General features: G+C 34.4%; 1 protein-coding gene across 3 annotated transcripts in view; it reads left to right on the top strand.

The window, feature by feature from the left end:
- The window catches only part of GPATCH2 (G-patch domain containing 2), a 173,204-nt gene that overhangs the window by 128,002 nt on the left and 24,938 nt on the right, over window positions 1–20,264 (top strand). For all 3 annotated transcript variants that reach the window (XM_061185304.1, XM_061185305.1, XM_061185306.1), the window contains exon 8: window positions 1,891–1,967. In XM_061185304.1, the coding sequence (XP_061041287.1) occupies window positions 1,891–1,967 (77 nt within the window). The remainder of the gene's footprint in view (window positions 1–1,890; window positions 1,968–20,264) is intronic.

Below are 20,264 nucleotides of genomic sequence, written 5' to 3'. Positions count from 1 at the left end.
AATGCCAAAGTAATTAATTTTTTTTTCAGAAGCAATTTAGCTTTCATGGTACGAAGTGTTTCTACATTGAAACACTTTCAGATTAATGGACTTAAAGATAAATTGTTGCTATTTTCTATAAGTAGTAATAATTAGGTATGGCTTCAGCTACATATCAGATACTAGAGCTCATTCCCTATTTCTTTATCTCATTCATTCATTCATTCAACAAATATTTATTGAACACTAAAAATGTTCCAGACACTGTGCTGGACCTTGGAGATGCAGGCAGATTGAATAACTAAAACAAAGGGCCAAAGGTGAGCAAGAATATGGTACATGCTCCAAACTGAAAAGTTCAGAATAGCTGGGATATATCATTTAGAAATAAGGAGCTTAGGTTGGGGGGTAGGAGGAAGCATAATAAATTATGAGTTTAGAAATATAATCAAATTATGAAGGGCCATGAGAGCCTTGTACAAGATCTGGGGGTTTATCTGAAGAGAATAATGTAATCAGATCTAGTTTTAGAATTATTGGCTGCAGTGTGGAGAATGGATTAAATGGGATTGAGGCTGGAGGCAGGGAGGCCTTTGGAGAGGCTGTTGTAGGTGAGGGAAAATGATGGCCTGGACTAGGATGTTGGTAGTGGGGATGGAAAGAAGCAGATATTTAAGAGAAATATAAAGTAGTCGTATTTAGTTAAGACATTCCTGAAATAATGATCTAACAATGTTCTTTGTGATCTAATTAAGTTCTTTTCCTTCTCAAGGATGGCCAAATGTGGCTAGTAATTGACTCTAAATGATGTCATTAAATAGTTCAAAGCAGTTATTTCATTAGAAGTTGCTGATACTGGTCAGAAAATAACCACTGACAACCAGGCTCATTAATTATAATTGTAGCATTTGAACCATTTACTCGGCACTTTTTATATTCTGGTCATAATGCTAAGTGTTTGACATGATTTATCTTATTTAACACTCACAGCACCCTTACAGGTAGATATTATTGTTATCTCAATTTTCCAGGTGGAAACTGGGACTTAGAGATGTTACACAGCTTATAAATGGTAGACCTGTTTTTAAAACCTAGTGACTTGTTAGTTACTGGTATAGCTGGGATTTGAACCCAGATCTTTCCTGCACTATTACTTCTAAGATTTCTATTTTTATTAAGGTTAATTTCTAATATGCTGTACAACTTCTTATTAGCCCAGTCTTGCATATAATCACATTTCTGCATAAATAAGATAAGCTACAGTTTGAGTGTACACACAGCAAAAAGTATTGACTACTTGGTTTTTTTTCCTTCCAATTAGTTAGGGTAAAGCAAGTGTGAAGGGAAGTGTATGGTGAGGCATTTTGAGGAGGCAGTCAAATCTATATTTTTTTCTAATTGTATATTGCTAAGCCAATAATTTCTTTGAAAAAGAATGTTTTAAATGTTTTTTTACCACGTTAGGCCAGTAAATACAGAGAACGTAAGATTAGATCTTTTATGTCGTCGTAGGTGACAAAGCCTTGAAAAATTCGTAGCTGAATGCACTGGTAGAAGCATTGGTAAGAGAGGTTGCATTACTTTAACCAGGACCACTCCAGAGAACCAGAATTAGAACTGAGTCCTAGACCTCCAGCTCTAGGCTGTATGTTAAGTGACTATAAGAGCAGTGTAAGCTGTCAGGCAAGCACTGGCAACTCTTAGCAACATTTTTATAAGTGTGTCAGTGGCATCTCCAGCAAAAGTAGTTGTCTTCGTTTTAAGAAAAACCAGTAAAAAAACAAAAAGAAAAAAAAGTAATGCAAGTGAACAAATAGTGTCCCTCTGAATGAGAAGAATACTTTTCTACTTACAAAATCATATAATGGAAATATTTTTGTTTCTACAACTTTGTTTTAACACTTTGGACAGCATCAGCATCAGCTTCTGAGAGATAACCGAGCTGAAAGAGGACACAAGAAAAACTGTTCTGTGAAAACAGCCAGCAGGTAAGCAATTTAAAATCACTTTTTATTCTGATCATTAAATCATGTGATTTTTTTTTTTCCATACCAATATGAATATGGTGAGTTATAGTTGGGATGCCTTTGGCTCTAAAGTGCCAGCTGAAAATATTTTACATATTGTTTATTAGAATCTATTTCAGGATTACTAGTAATGAATAGAAAGATACCGTTCTATTTGTATTTTTTAAAGCTGATGAAAAATAGAGTGCATTTTTTTTTAACATCTTTATTGGAGTATAATTGCTTTACAATGGTGTATTAGTTTCTGCTGTATAACAAAGTGAATCAGCTATACATATACATATGTCCCCATATCCCCTCCCTCTTGTGTCTCCCTCCCACCCTCCCTATCCCACCCCTCTAGGTGGACACAGAACACTGAGCTTATCTCCCTGTGCTGTGCGGCTGCTTCCCACTAGCTATCTATTTTACATTTGGTAGTGTACATATGTCCATGCCACTCTCTCACTTCATCCCAGCTTACCCTTCCCCCTCCCTGTGTCCTCAAGTCCATTCTCTATGTAAGAGTGCATTTTTAGAACAAAAGAAAATCTCTGCCACCCATTACTAATGAATTTTAGATCAAGATTTAGAATAATTATTTTATTTTTAATTATAAAAAAATAGAATTAATCTTTTCCCCAAAACTTAAATGGTACTTAGGCTTTATGAGAGAGCAACATGTATATTTATCTCTAATAATATATAAATAAGTATATAGAAAATACACTCTTTTTTATAAGTGCTTCTATGTTCTTACTCATTTTATATTGCTGAGTCGATGTTATATTTTTTTCTTTAATAAAAAAAATTTGCCCCAGTCTATTGTTTTAGACAGCGTATTTCCAAATTTTGCATGTGGTGTTTCTGAAGACTTCATTTTTACTTAGGTGAAAATGGCTGTCAGAATATTGATCAAAACTACTGCCCTGTGATTTACACTTGCTCAATTTTTAACAAGATAACCGACCTCGGCAGCTACCTTTGTATCTCCTGGCCTCCCGTAGTTAGTGCGCTAGCCATTGTGTTTAACACTCCCAAGCAAGCAATGTAGCTTCCAAGTACCATGTTGTACAGACTAACCCCAACTGAGAACCCACTAGGTATCTGCAGAAGCTAACATAAATCCTATCTAGCATGTCTAATTTAGACAATCAAAAATTGTCAAACATAATAAGTTGACCATCAGTGATAGTCAACATAAAACTAATATAATTACCCCTAAGGATGTCAGATCCTGAAATTATAAAGTATGCATTATATAAATTTTATACAGGTTATAAATAATTACGAATGACACGTTTATAGAAATAAAATAAGCAGGCAACAGATCGCTATTAGAATTGTTCAAGCAGAATTGAATCAAAAGCATATAATTGTTAAAAATGAGAAGTGTGATTGTGAAATGGAGGTACAGCTGAAGAAGTAGGCCAGAATACAGCATAAAAATACAAGGAGCTGGAAAAATGAAAGAGTGGTTAAGAGACACAGGAAAGATCTAAGATATATTTAAGCTTAGAGGCTTTGATGGAGGGTATAGAAAGGCTGAAAAAAACATGATGCTGAAGAGATGTTGGCTAAGAATTCCCTAAATGGGTGTAAGTTATAAATCTATAGATACAGGTACAGAAAGCACAGTGAATACCAACTAGAATAAATAGAAAGAAATCCATACCTAGTAGTACACTGTAGTACACCAAAAACAAAGAGAAGATCTTAAAAGAATCCAGAGATAAAGGATGAATTACTACAAGGGAATGACAGCTGTACATCATCAGATTTCTGAGTGAGTACTGACAGTGAAACCAGAAAACAGTGGACAAGTCTTCAGAGTACCGGGTGAAAATACATTGTCAGCATAGAACTATGTGCCTAGAAAAACATCTTTCATATATTTAGATGAAGTAAAAACAGTTTAAGATGTTCAAAAACTAAGAAAGTTTACTACCAACAGACCTTTGCTAGAAGACTTTTTAAAGGATGTATTTCAAGAAAAGGATCTCCCCAGGAAAGTCTAAGATGAAAAAATGAATACTAAGCCAATAAACTGTTAAAGATTTCAGTAAGTTTAAACAACCATTGTTTATATAAGTTGATAGTTATAATATGTAATTCATAGGACTTTTCAAAAGACAATCTAAGATAGTGGAAAATAACAGCATGTTAAACTGGCAGTGTTGATGATTACAGTTCAAGTCCAATCTAAGATCCTTGAATTGTTTGGGGTGTTTACTTCATTGGTCAGTGAAGAGATTGATACTTGATAAGACTGTATTAAGTATTCATGGTAAAATGTCAAAAATAACTACTAAGTCAAAAGAAATAGAGTATGTAAATTCCAAGCCAGTTGGCAGGCATGGGGTTGAATGGAATAAAATATTACCTCAAAAAATCCATTTAAAAAGTCAATAAAGGGGGAAAAAAAGCATAGATAAAATGGGACACAGAAAAAAAGCATAGATAAAATGGGACACAGAAAAAAAAAGTTAGATAATTGAATCAAATCCATGTATCAGTAATTACAATAAATATTTATGGATTAAATTTTTCAGTTCAAAGCAAAACTAAGCAGATTTAGTTTTTCTTTTAAAATCCAACTATATGTTCTTTATAAGAGACATACCTGAAATAATGACAAAGAAAGGTGGAAAACTAAAGGATGGAACAGCATATACCAGATATACTATAAAAGAGAGCTCTCATACCAGACAAACTGACTTAAGAACAAAAGCCTTAACAAGCTTAAGAAACTCATAATTTGATGATAAAAGATTCAACTTACCAAAAAGTTAATAATTTTATTATTGTGTACATTCATTAAAATAGCCTCAGAAAAATATATAAAGCAAATATTAATAGCAGTGAATGGAGAAACTCACTAATCCACTAACATGGTGCTCCCACTTCAATACAGCATTCATATTATTGATAGTTTAAGCCATCAGAAAATTTGCATAACAGAAAATTAACAAACTTAGTATTATATAAACCTTTTCACCCAAACTATTAACAAAAACACATTCTTCTCAAAGACACATGTAATATTTACAAAAATTGACCACTTACCAGGCCAAAGCTACTATCAACAAATTTTAATGAATATGTATCATAAAGATCATATCCTTTAACTTGAATGTGATTAAGAGAAATCATTGACAAAAATAATTTTTTTAAAGTTTGGAGTTAAAAATGCATTTTAAAATAACTCGTGTCCAGAAAATCATAGTGATAATATCTAAACTTGTGGGTTGCAGTTAGATGGTAATTAAGAAGACTTTACTACTTCAAAGTTGTGTATTAGAAATTTGGTCCCAGTTGCTGTTGCAGTCAAGATTCTGAACTATAAGATTACTGATTCTAAGCTATAAGATGACGGCTTCTCTCCTCCAGGATCAACCCAGGAGGAATTTAGAAAGAGAAAATAAGCAGAAAACTACAAGAAGTCCCCAGTATTAAGGGAAGGGGTGTGCTATTTTGAACTTGTGCTTGTGAGATGGGGGCACACAGGTGTGCTTGTGTGCTTTGACCTGAAGCAAGAGGCAATTCAGCCTGGGTAAGGGAGAATGAGATGTGAGGAGAACCTTTGGACTTCTTTTCTATACTAGCTTGTCATTGGCCATGGCCTTGGGACAAATGACATCTGCCCCTTACAGAAAGACTCAGATCTCTGGTCCAAGTGTTTTTAAGGATAAAGTCAGGGCAGCTCACAGTGCTGTATTTGTGAGGAGCTGGGAAAGCTTGATGGGACTAGATGACAAATTATCTGGTCTTCACTCTGCCCCCTACAAACCACAGAGCTGGAGAATTACAGTTCTCATTTTCCTGAGAGTGAGGAAAGGGAGCGTTTTTCTGACAGAGGAGTTATTTTATAGAGAGGGGTGTGATGATTGTGGTTTTCTGGTGCCAAGGCCTCTATACTCTTAAGTCAGGTTCATTCACATCCAATTGCTGAACTGCTTTGGGCGGACAGAGAAGGCTGGCCTTTCCCCATAGAATTGCCTGGTAGAATCAGATAATAAGACATTTATGGAGAACAGCCTTTTCAAAAAATATATATATATCTATATATATAGGACTCCCCTGGTAGTGTAGTGGTTAAGAATCCACCTGCCAATGCAGGGGACATGGGTTCAATCCCTGGTCCAGGAAGATCCCACATGCTGCGGAGCAACTACCCACGTGCCACGACTCCTGAGCCCGCGTGCCACAACTACTGAAGCCCACACGCCTAGAGCCCGTGCTCCACAACAAGAGAAGCCACCACAGTGAGAAGCCCGCGCACCACAACGAAGAGTAGCCCCCGCTTGCTGCAACTAGAGAAAGCCTGCACACAGCAACGAAGACCCAACACAGCCATAAATAAATAAATAAATAATTTACTTTAAAAATATATATATATATTGGATTACAGACTCCAACAGAAGCAGAAATGTTAGAACAAACAAGTCAAAACAATTTGATTAGCATAATAAGTATTAACTAAAAGAAGTACAGGAAGATAATAACAATATAAAGCAAGAAATACAATACAACACATAATTAAGAACCAAATATTTAAGTCTTTTTCAGTTTTTCTCAGTGGTGTTTTTTTCATTGTATAGGTCTTACACATATTTTATCAGATTTATCCCTAAGCATTTCACCATATTTTTTGGTGTATGAAAATGTTGCTGAGAGAAATTAAAGATCTGTGTAACTGGAGAGATATACCTTGTTCATGGATCAGGAGACTCAATATTCTTAAGATGTCAGTTCTCCCAAAATTTAGCTCCAGATTCAGTACAATCCAAACAAAAATCCCATGAGACTATTTTGTAGAAATTGACAAACAAATGCTAAAATTCGTATGAAAATGCAAAGGACTTAAAGGACTTAAATAGCCAAACTTTAACACTACCTGATTTCAGGACTTAATTTCAAAGCTGTAGTAATCGAGAAACTGTGGTATTGGTGCAAAGATAGAAAAATAGATGAAAGAAATATACCCACATATATACAGACAATTGATTTTTGACAAAGTACAAAGGTACCTCAGTGGAAAAAAAATAGTATTTTCAACAAATGGTAGTGGAACAACTGAATATCCATTTGCAAAAAAAAAAATTAATTTAATTAATTAATTAATGGTTAATTTTTTACCATTACTTTGCTGTTATGGTACTTCATACCATACAGCAAAGGAATTTATAGTGACCGGAAGCAGATCAGCTGTTGCATGGGCATGGGATGAGGGCCAGGGAGGTACTGGAGGGAAGGATTACAAAGAGGCATTAAGAAACTGTTGGGGTGATGGGTATCTGCATTATCTTGATTATGGTGATGGTTTCACATGTGTATACATATGTGAAAACTTATGAAATTATACACTTTAAAAGTGGTGAGGGAATTCCCTGGCCATCCAGTGGTTAGGACTCCGAGCTTCCACTGCAGGGGGCATGGGTTCAATCCCTGGTCGGGGAACTAAGATCCCACATGCCGCGTGGTGCAACCAAAAAAAACAACAAAAAAAGCGGTGCATTTTGCTTATGCCAACTACACCTCAATAAAGATATATTTATTTTTTCTTTTTTTTTTTAAGTAAACTCTTAAGTGGCTTTTTACTTCATTCCAAGTAAAAGCCAAAGTCTTTATCTTGCCCAACAAGGCCATATGTGTTCTGACCCTGACCTTCTTTGTTTCCTCCTTGACCTCATCTTCTCCCACTTGAACTATGTTATTCACCTACTCCAGGTACAGTGGTTTCTTTCCCGTTTCTGCAACCTACCAACCCCACTCGTGTCTGAAGTCTGTGCTCAATGTAAGAAAGGCCCACTCTCCACCAGCTCTGCTTTTTGTGTCTTCCTTCTTGTCTCTATTACCCCTTATTGTCTCTATTACCTTTAAGCTTCATGAGGGCAAAATCTTTGCTTTACTCACTGGTGTATCCCCAGTACCAAAAACAATGCCTATTACATAGGAAATATTTGCTGCATAAAATATTTGTCAAATGAATTTGCCATTGATTCTGTGGCAGTAGAGTGCACTGACTGAGTCCTTATCTTGGCCTCTGTGTACAGCCTCTGCGGTTAGAGTGCCTGACTTCTGACCCCAGTTTCACCACTTACTAGCTGGGTGACCCTGAGCAAAATACGTAACCTCTCTGTCCCTCAGTTTACTTATCTGTGAAATAAAGAAAATAGTTGTACTTATCTAATAACATTGTTATAAGGAATGTATGAGTTCATGCCTATAAAGCACTTAAAATGTAAGAGTTCTTACGGTAGCTGTTATGAAAAGTCTGGTATTGTTATTTCCATCTGTGTGCTTCCTAAGCACTTGTTAAATTTTATTTTTTGTCCTATTTTTCTCGTACATAATTTAGAATGTCAAATCATTCTATAAGACATAACAAAGTACAGCAGGCCCCAGCCTTATTTTTCCTCATTCTCTAATTTCACCCTCCAAGAAAATCCACTTTCAACTCTTAGGTATTTCTTCCAGTATTGACCTAAATTACATGCTTATATTACTATTTCTTGAAGCTTTTAGTTTAGTATTACCTATTGACTTCCTGCTGTGTTCCCTACACACACACACACACACACACACACACACACACACACACACACACACCCCACCCATATCTGCTTTTCTTCCCCTCTTTCTTCCTAATGGTTATATCATAATATTCAGACCAAGTAAATATTTATTGTTTGCATTAGTATGATCATACATGTAGATATTATTTATAGATGTATAACTTTTGTGTTGCTGTAGAGATAATTGTCTTATTTTTCATTTGCTTTGTTTTCTATGTGCCTAGCCCAGTTCATCAACCACCTCTACACAGAAGTGTAACTCCCCTCAATTCTCTGCCTTGGTGGCATCCTTCTTGGAGCCCTCCATTTTTCAGGTCTATTCTGGACTGTTTGCTGTCTGGACCATCTGCTGTCCTAGGATCTCTCTTCACTTCTCATCCTGGGGGTTTCCTCATCTCTCTCCTATGTGGGATTTCCTTTTCCCTGGATCCCATGCCATTATTTTTCCTGAGCTTTCTGAGAAAGAGAACAGGTGTGGTTACATTTGTGAGACTCTGCATCTCTGAAAATGTCTTTATTCTAGTCTCACATTGATTGATTTAGCTGGGAATTGAATTCTACTTTGGAAACCATTTTGCCTCAGGATTTTGAAGACATTTCTCCAATAATTTCCAGTGGTTGCCATTTCCTCTGTTCTTCTATTATTTGGATGTTGGAGCACCCTCAAATGATCCTCCAGTTTTTTTTTTTTAACTTTTCTATATTGTTGTCTTCAAAGATTTCTGGGTAGTTTTATTAATGGTTATGTCCCAAATGTTTTGTGGATTTAAAAAATTCTCTAATACATTGCATTTCCAAGAGCTCACCTAGTTTCTTTCAACATTCCTTTTCTACATCCTCTTTGTCCTGTTTGGTGGATGTGGTGTATTTTCTTGTCTCTCTGAGGGTATCAGTTGTGTTAGGCATGAGGCAACCTGTAAAGGTGAAATAAACACAAGGAAAGACTCAAGCTTAAATTTCATTACAACATTGAGTGCAGGATGAAAATTCTTCATCTTCTTCATTTGTGTGCATTTTTCTGTGTTCCTCCCTTGAAGCCATTTTCTTCCTTAGTATTTTTAATATTGGCTTGACTTTCCTTACCCCTTTTGGATATGAGTGACTGCACTTCCCTTTTTCAACTTGTAGAAAAATATAAAGGTTAGAGAAGAGAACTGTAATTCATTGAATCAATCAATTTTAGGACCATTTACTCCCAAAATATACCAGGCAGATAAGAAAAGATAAGTGCACAAGTGGTCTGCTGTTAATGACTCAAAGCTGAGATTTTGAAGTGCATGAGTACAGCACACTCTTAAGGTGGGCGTTCCTCACTGAAGCTCTGAGTGAATCAAGGGCACTGCAGTTATGGCTTTAACCTCTGGAATGTAGTACGTCTTACCCTCGGCCCCCTGGGGGAATTTTCAAGATCTCCATAGAAGGGTTTTAGGGACGTATTTACCAATGCCACTGACTGTAGTGCAGTTTGGCAGTTTTCTGGGTGTCCAATTTATGGCATTTCTCCTTTTTTTGCCACATCTACTTTAATGTTCATCTAGGCTCTTTAAATCAATGATAGGTGCAGGAGAATTGTCTCTTTTCCAACTCTTAGACCGATTTATGTCTAACAGTACCAAGGAGGGAAAACCTGAAGTTCTCCTTTAAACACATAACCCACTTTAATAATTTCAGTCAATTCCCTCAGGAAGTTCTCATCAATAACGGACTTTGTTTTTCAAGGTTTCCTACACTTCCACCTCCTGAAAGGGCATCGTTCCTTTGGATTTCCTACCTTGCTTATCATTCTGCAAACATCTCCTCCCAAGCTTCGTTCACCATCAACAGTGCTCGTCGTCACATGCCATTCCATCATATGCAGATAGTTATTCCTGAAATATTAATGTGTTGTATTTGTTCATATGTTTATTCTAAACATAATTAGCGTTCTCATACATTTATGATATGATACTTCGTGGGTCCTATAATCAAACTTTTGACTGATTCAAAAAGGTAAAGAAAGGTAAAAAAGAAAGCCTTCAAAAAAAAAGGTAAAAAAAAGATAGGTGTAATGTAAACTAATTTAAACAAATACTGATTATTAACAGAGGTATAATTTGATCTAACTGGTTCTAGTGATACTGGTCTTATACATCTTTCTTTTGGTTTGTTGCTTCATTTTGATTCTCTGTGGGGAGCCCATATCATAGACTAGGTGTGTCAGATATTGAGTGGTGTGAACATTTTTCATCAAGACACTATCCTTACATATTCATTTGATGTGTTCTCCCAAGATTTTACATTGCGGTGGTGCTTGAAATTACATGTTTCTTGTCTTACATTCCTGTGTTGTTTATATCTTATTGGTTATTCCCATCTGATAATTCTTCCTGATTAGTCTGCGGGGTTTTATTTTCCAATCATTCTTCCATTTCTTCAGTGTTCTCTGTCCATTTTCCTATTATGAAGTTTCATCTTAGTTTTACTATGTACTATCTCTCCCCTAATATGAAATGCATGTCTAGAGTTTGTTCATGCCAGTCTCTCATTTTTACATACCTTTAAACCTTTGAAAGCATAAATAAACTCAGGAAAACACAAAGGTCTTTCAATATATAAATGCATGAAAGCATGTACATTTGTTATTTTTAAAAACCACTACGTATTACCTGTCACTGTCAATATTTAATAATTAACAGGCATGGTTTTTGAGTGATTGTTGCATGCAATAGATTATTAGCCAAAGTGGAACATACATACACACACACACACACACACACACACATACTCAACTAAACATTGAGACAATGCACCTGTTTTATAGAAATACTAGTGACATCTAGAGTTATTCTTTAACCTGTATCTTTCTCTTAAATTCCAGACTTGCTATTCAAACCCTTTAATTTTTATTTCAGTATTCAGATTTTATACTTCTCAAAATTAGAAAAATCTTTTTCTCTCCCTTCACCTCATTTAAAATTACAATTAAATAATTTCACATTGTTTCTCATATCGTAACCTTTGATTAGTACCAGAAAGTTCAATATAGCCTTCCCAATTGAAAGTCAGTAAAGCATGCATGAAGCAATGCCTGACACTGAGTGATGTACCGTTCTTGAAAAGATCTTGCTTTTTTAAACACATTTTTATGTTAAAGATTAGGCTTTATCATTCTAAGAATCCATACAAAAAGATTGATAGTAGATCATGTCAGATCTGGCATCTTCCTTTTTTTGTTAATTTGCCCTGCTTCCTTACTTACATGATTTTTGCCATTTACATTTACTCTTGTGAAGCACCAAAGCTAAATTATCTGGCAGTCTGATATGTAATTTGCACTCGAGTAAAAACATTTTATTGCCAATATTATTAAATTTGACTTACTATTTTAAAATATCTTTCAGAAACATATGTTTGTTAATTCACTTTTACTTAGTTCTTACAAGCATTACATTTTTCATCTGCTAGTGTCAAATGACTTGAAAATCCCTGGATGCTGTGTGCTCTAATTTCTTGTGTGATCAATTAATAAATAATGAGGGAAAAATAAAATTTTTTTTTCCTTTGCTGTCACTTTCTTGCCTGATTAGTAGTAAAAAGAATCTTCTAAAATGAAAAAAATGGCAATAGATTTAATCAGAGAATCAAAACAAATCCCATCACATTCACATACACACACACACACACACACACACACACATTCATGTCAACCTTCTTCCGTCAGGTTAGAAAGAACATTCCTATTTACATTAATACAGAGCATATTTGTTTTCACGTGACGATACAAGTCACTGTATTTTGTTGCAGATGTAACAAATAGAATTACAGCTGTTCTTTATTTGATCTTCTAAAGATCCAAAGATGTTCAAGGATTCAGTTTGCTCAGTCTTCCCCATGGTGTCATCTGTTATTTGGAAAGGAGACCTAATTTGCAACAGATACAAAACTATTTGTCATTTTGCGAGTTTGCCAAAAATAAATGAAACTATTAATTACTACATTTTTGAGCAGCTGTTAATAAATTGGGATAACTGTTCATTAGAGTACTGGTTAATGACATGGACTATATTTGGCTAGTGTTGCTTTTCACAGAAATGTATCAACAAAATTAAGTGTATCAGCAAAAGTAAGTGATGCTTTATTTTAATTATTTAAAATGAGACTTACTTATCCTACATTAGTAAAGATTTAATTTAAAACAAATTCTCTTTTGTCATATTAAAACTAATGATTCAACACCATATTTTAAAGCAAGTTATATCACTCAACATTTTATATTCTGCGTACTTTATATTCCAAAATAATGGCTTGAAACTGCTTTTAAAATACTAATTTTCAAAATAAAATTTCTAGTCCTTTATCATTTTTCTTTTTCCCAATCTAAAATTAGCATTAAATTTTATTGTTCTAAAAACATTTACTCAATCCTCCATATAGAAAAGTATCTTTTAGATTATTTTAATTCATTCTTCTGTATGTGTGAATGAACAATTAGGAAGTATTCACACATTCCCTTTAATTAGAATGTATGCATTCCATATTTATTTAACTGGAATACATTTAATTGCACATGTGTTCTATTTTTTAAAAAATTTGAATAGCTTCTAGGTATAGAAGTATTTAGAGTAGAATAATTGGAAACATACCACATATGCAACATAAGTGCTTTCCAAGGAATTTAATTAATCTGTTGTACTCTATATAACCAAATTATTGTATTTAAAAAAGGCACTGTTCTCAGAAAGTCAATTCTGCCTCCTGTCCTTTTGGCATCCTGAAATTCTAAGCTTCCTTGCCAAAATTTTAAACTAATGATTATAGAGAGTTATTTTAAATTGTGATTACACTAAATAAAAGTAATTATCAGCCAATTAGAATTTTGAGAGATTGCTTTTCAGTTTAATGTGAATAACCCACACAGAAAAGAAAAAGGGGGTATTTGCCATTTGAAACATATATGTCCAGTGTGTGGTAAGTAAAAAAGCAATCAAGTACTCCGTGGTGAAACATTCATTACTGTTTCCCCTTTTTCTTGAAATCTGATAGATGAACTAGATATTTTCAAATGACTAAAAGTATGCACAGCCTCTCACCTCTGGAACAGCAGTTGAATTTGGCCATGCTCACTAATAATAAAGAATAGTTAGCATATGAAAGCTGTTCCAGTGACCTGTAGCTGAAATAAATTTGTCTTCTGAAGTCCACTTCCTTACAGACCGGTGTCTGTTTCACAGTTGGCACTCCCCAAATTGGTCCTGTGATTAAATGGGCATGGACACGGAACTAACCTTTAACTCCCAGAGATGGTTCCCCTAGGAAATGGTGACAGCACACCTGCAGGGCCACATCACAACAGCTTGTATTGCTGCTGCTGCCTGCATTAGAATTTCATTACAGGGGCATTCAGGGATCTGTTCATGCAACGTGTAAATGCGCCAGAATACTTCCCAAAACAACAAGCATCCCTAACTTATTAGTAAAAGAATTGATATAAAAATTAATATTTTAAATCAGCAATACAATAAACAAGGCCACTACTTGATAATTTGTACCTTCCAGTCCCCAGAATAAACCTAATAAATCCATCTGCCACATGGAAAACACTTTCGGTTTAAAATACTATTTTATGTCTATAGAACAGAAGTTACATCAGCTCTTAAATTTTGAGGTATGTAACTGTTTATAACATAACAGGAATCATCTGCAATCTAAAACATTTAATGAATATATAAGTAATTAGAATGTTTTAATGTTTCACTTAATAAGTTATAAATATATTCAAATATTAAACTATTAACTATCACTTGTTTTAGCTAATTTTAATTATCTTTCACTTCTGAGCCAATTTAAAAATAAGTTCAAATATCACAAAATCATGTCCCATACAGTTAGAGCTATGTATTTAAAAGAATCAATTTCTTCATAATCAGTAGTTTTCCTTGCCCTTTCTCTTTAGAAATATTTTTTCATCACCCTGTGGTGATTTGTTTGTATACTAAGATATTGTTGGGAATTTATCTTTTGTTTATTTCATATACTTCTGATCAATTCCAACTCATGCCCAATTATATTACACTAAATTAACATAATTCAACAGATGTTGATATTTAAATGTTTTCTGGCATTCAAATCTTGGACAGCTGTCTTCGAGCTTGGGGAAAAGGCAAACATTTAGAATTAAATGCTGAACATATGCTTAAATTACTAATTAGAAAGATGGAATAAAAACTATGCATTATCCTTTCTAAGGACAATAAACCTCAGGTAGGGATTTCTGTAATCTTTTTATATCAATTTATAGTCCAGGGATGTATACAGACTAGATGACATGGACTTCATGGATAACTTCATTTAATTTCAGATTTGATCACTTTAAAATTATGGAGAGTCTCACTAAGATATGTAAAAACCTATAATGGCTTCATACTGGCAGTCTTAAGAGTTGAAAAGATGCCTTTTCACTTGCAATGTCAGGATGGTAAAAGCAGTTTTTAACAATATTTTATTATGGAAAATGTCATCATAAGCAGAAATACAGAGAAAAATATAAGCTCAAAACTGCAGCTGTCAAAACTGTCTTAGGTAATTACACGTGGCCAACCTTGTTTCATCTATATCTTATTTCGACTGAAATATATCAGTATGTTTCTCTACAAAATAACAGTCTCTTAAGGAAAAAAAAACACCATACCATTATCACATCTATTAAAAAAGCAATAATTCTTTAATATATATGAATGTATATGTATATGTGTGTTTAATTGCAGCTGATACGCAGATGTCTCCAATTATTTCATAATCTTTTGTCTTATACATTGTTTAAATTGGGATCCAAATGAGATCTATCTGTTAAAATTAGTTGACATATATATATCTCAAGTTCCCATTGATTTATAGGCCCTCCTCCCCCCTTTGTTTTTCCCTTGAAATTTTTTGTTTGAAGAAGTTAGATTAGCAGGTTCGATTCCTGGTCAGGAAACTAAGATACCGCACACCATGTGGTGTGGCAAAAAACAAAAAAAAGAAGAAGAAAAGGAAGTCAGATTGTTTGTCCTATAAAGTTTCCCACATCTGAGGAATGTTGCTGATTTTTATCCACACGGTGTCATTTAACCTATTCCTCTGTCCCTTGAGTTCTCTGCAGTGGGTATTTCGAGCTAGAGAATTGATTTGATTCAGGTTCAGTTTTGTTGTTTTGTTTTGGCAAAACTGTTCCAGAGGTGGTGGCCTAGACTTCTCTCCCTTCCACATCTCCTTCTGTGATTTATTAGCCATAAAGACGGCTGCCCCAATTCATTCACTAAGGGTCACGGAACGGTGATATGTTAATTCTGTCCTCTCACTTTGGTTCATTAATTGGATTACTTCTGTTTCAAACTTAGCCCCTTCAAATACTTGATTACTCTGAGGTACAGATCATGTAGGTAAAACAAGATAAATACTTGCTCCTTTTCCTTTGCCATCAGTTTTCAAAATTAATTGATTCCTTACACTTTCCGGAGGTGACTGGTGAAATTTTATTCTATTTTTTTTTTTAACTCATTGATTTAAACAGATCCCATGTGTTTCAGTCCATTTGTTATCATCATCCTAATTGGTGTTAAAACGGGTCCATCTTTGGGCAATGGGAGATTATTTAAATGGGTTCCTGAGTCTGTTTCCTTGCTACGAGACTTTGCTTTCTTCCTTGCTTTCTGGTATGTTTATATTTCCAAGGCTACCTTGGACCTTTTCTGGCCTAGACCAAGAATCAGCCATTTCTTTAGAAGTGCTGATTCGTTTACTGGGAAATAATTTTAGAACCCACAGTCCGCATATTAGGGGTGTCATTATTTTGAGGCCTTTTTAGCGAAATACTTAGACTTTTTTTTTTTAACAAATAAGCTCATACTGATAGTTCCAGTTCAAATTCGAGACTTCATTGTTTTTGTATTTTCCATCATTGGCTTTCATCTGTCTTTTTTCAACATAAAAAATATTACCTCTGGTGACAGCATAATAATTGTTCATTTCATTGATCCCACCATACATACACAGTAGTCTCAGAATCACCATACCATCATGACCACTGATAAAATAATTACTGAAAATAGTTTAAGTTTTTCCCTTTTTCTAGTCTTTTTGTACTTCGTCTATATTTCACTAGGAATGCACAAATTCCTGTGTTTTAAAGTCACCTGAAATAGTTTCTAAGTATAGATATACTAATCCATAGTTAGGTTCATTAGTTTCATTTTAGTTTTCAGAGACTGCTTTTTAAAATTTTATTTGTTTTATAATAATATAAAAATAGTTACAGGTTCCACAATCAAATCTCCTCAAGAAATTACTTTCAAAGAAGTCTAACTTCTATTCAGTCCTCACCACTTGTTCCCCTCCCCCCGTCATATAGGTAGCTATTGCTTTGTTTTGTTTTGTTTATGGTTTACCCTTCCATTGGCTTTTTTTTTTTTCTATTTTTAAGATAAGCAGACATATCTTTCTCTCCGTATTTTTCCATTTCCTTTTCTCTCACTCTAGTATACCGTTTGATTTATAGGAAGCCTTATTTTTTGTAATTACCTTTATTTTAATAAATTACCTTTATTTTAATACTTTTATATAACAGCCTTAGTCCCCTTCCCCTTTTGAGGGTGGGGGGCTATTTGCAGTTGGTTCTCTGCTCTGAGCAGCATTGAAATAAGCTAGGAACCTCTTTGCCCTTCTCATCCCTCTCCCACACATTTGTTTTGAAGTTAATTATTTCTCTGCTAATACCTACAGGACGGTCAGCAAATTTATTCTATTTTTCCTATATAGCTTTCATTTCTTTCCATTTTTAGGTAGTTGTACTATACGTATGTGTGTAGCATACATATAGTCTGAAGCATATAGCCATTCAATACTACACTGTAGTATTACAGTCTGAATCATATAGCCATTCAATACTACACTGTAGTATTACAGTCTGAATCATATAGCCATTCAATACTATACCGTCTCCTTAGTTTCAGTTCTAGTTTTAGTTTTAATTTAGTTCATTTAGTTTTAATTCTATGAATAAATATGTTTTTAATGATCCCTATCTTATCTGAAGTCAGTGTGTCTCTGTTCTTTCTGTTGTCTGAGGTTTATTCTCTGGTTGATTCCTCCAGCAGGTCTCATGGGAACAATATTCCCTGAGTCACTGCATATTATTAATGGTTTGTCCAGACCCTGTATATTTAAAGGTCACTTTGGCCAGATATACAATCCATGGCTCATATTTTCTTTCCTTAACTGTTTCAAATATGTTAGTCCATTGTCTATGTAAAATGTTGTTTTCAGTGTGTGATACAGTCTGATTTTTCTCTCACATATAAGTGGCTTGGTGTTGCCCAGATGCTCAGTATATGTTTTTCTTTTCTTTAAAACCCAAGGGTTTGACTAGACTATATGCTGATGTTGGTCATTCTAGGTGTTTTTCCTAAGGATGAAGTAGGCTCTTTCAGTGGTAGTTTTATTACTTTTAAAATAAATTTCAAGATTTTCTCCAATTATAATTTTTCATATTTATTTTGTTTCATTGCTTTGGTTTTGTTTCAAAATTTTCTATTATACATATATTGGATCTCCTTGCCTATCTTATGTAGCTATCACTTTCTCTCAAATCTTTTTTATTTTTAACATTTTTATCCTTTGCATTTTCCATTTTTCATTATGTTCTTATCTTCTACTTCTTCATCATATTTATTTACTCTTGTGTCCTAGTTCAGTTTCATTTCTGAAGTAATTTTTTTTTTCCCTTTTATTTCTGTTATTTTCTGAATGCTGTCATCTCTCTGGCTAGTTATTGTTGTCCAAGCGTTTTGGGTTATCCTACATGTTATTATGTGGATTCAAAAACCACAGTGTCACTGCCACCATATTCTCAGAATACTCTAGTTATGACTTTTTTTTAGAATTACAGGAATCCAGGACTTCTACATAACATGCCTATATTTAAGTGGTAAAATAAGTGATTAGAGTAAGTGGTCAGGTTTACATTTCTCTACTGATACAATAGCATGTCATGGTTTTCTAGTCTTTTAGTATGATATTGCTTATGTTTCTTTTGAAAAATGATGTTCAGGGACTTCCCTGGTGGTCCAGTGGGTAAGACTCCATGCTCCCAGTACAGGGGGCCCAGGTTCAATCCCTGGTCAGAGAACTAGATCCCACATGCATGCCACAACTAAGAGTGGACATGCTGCAACTAAGAAGGCTGCATGCCGCAACTAAAAGATCCCGCATGCCACAACTAAGACCTGGCGCAGCCAAAATAAATATTAAATAAATAAATATTAAGAAAAAAATGATGTTTGTGCACAATTTCCACACACCTTTAAGGACTTTTTGTGCCAAGTGAGTAAAAGGCACTGGGCCAGGTGATATGTGTGGAACCAGGATTTGATATCCTGGTCAGGAAACCCTAGGCACTATCCTTTACTCCTTTCAGTCTCTCACTCGTGTCCCCTTCATTCATTCCCCACAGCCCAGCCAGAATGGCATTTGGAAATCCCATATGTATTTGAGTGTTCTTAAAAATTCTTAATGGCTTCCCATTGCCCTTAGGATCAAGTCAAGTCCTAAACATGGTTTGCAAGGCCTTTCTTGGTCTTACTGCTCTTACTATTCCAGCATCATCTCCAATTACTCTTTGCCTTGAACACTGTATACCAGTTCATATAATAGTTAGTACCATAAAATTTATTGTGTTAATGATGTATAGTAGTACCTCAATATCCACAGGGGATTGGTTCTAAGACCCCCTCCCCCATGAATACCAAAATCCACAAATGCTCAATTCCCATATATAAAATGGTATATTCCCATATATAAAATGGTATACTATTTGTATATAACCTACACATATCCTCTCTTATACTTTAAATCATCTGTAGATTACTTATAATACCCAATACAACGTAAGTGCTATGTAAATAGTTGCTGGCACACAGAAAATTCAAGTTTTGCTTTTGGGGACTTTCTAGAATTTTTTTTTTTCCAAATATTTTTGATCCAAGGTTGGTTGAATCCACAGATGCAGAACTTGTGGATAGTGAGGGAAAACTGTATTTTATTTTAACTCATTTAATTTCCAAAATTACCCTATGAGGTAGAGATTCTTATTATCCTCATTTTACATATAAGGAAACAGAGAGAGGAGTTAAATAACTTTCCCAGGTCAAATGGTAGATAATTTATACAGCAGTGTCCTTTTTATTTTCCAAGTCTTACTTCTAAGGAGTATAAAAATTAACTTGACCGTTTTCTCAAATCTAGTAAAGAAAAACCATTAACTCTTCTGAAATAGTAATTTTTAAACGTTATTTAGATTACTTATACATTACTTAGCAAAAATAAAGTGACATTTTGACTGATCGCAGCTAATATGATTTTTATTTGATCATTTGGCATTTGTTTTCTGAAAATTAAAAAATGTAGAAGCTTCCATGGTTTTCCAAAGAAATTCATTATGTAAATGAAAAAAGAGGAAAGAGTTTATATTTGACATTTAATTTCTGTATACTGTTTCTTCATGGACATTTAAAGGCAATAGACCTCCCAGATACAGAGAGTAATAGACCTGGTTTACCAAAATTATAAAGGATGTTTGGTTCTAAGATCTTGATGGCAAAACTAATCCTGAATATAAGCTAAGGCACTCCAACTTTGCAAGTGTTTCAATTGAATTGAATGAGGAGAATCCTGAAGTACTCTTCCT

The sequence above is a fragment of the Eubalaena glacialis genome, chromosome 3, assembly GCF_028564815.1.
Source record: "Eubalaena glacialis isolate mEubGla1 chromosome 3, mEubGla1.1.hap2.+ XY, whole genome shotgun sequence".
Classification (NCBI taxonomy): domain Eukaryota; kingdom Metazoa; phylum Chordata; class Mammalia; order Artiodactyla; family Balaenidae; genus Eubalaena; species Eubalaena glacialis.
Note: the sequence above shows the minus strand (reverse complement) of the source record. Positions and strands in the feature narration are given on the sequence as shown.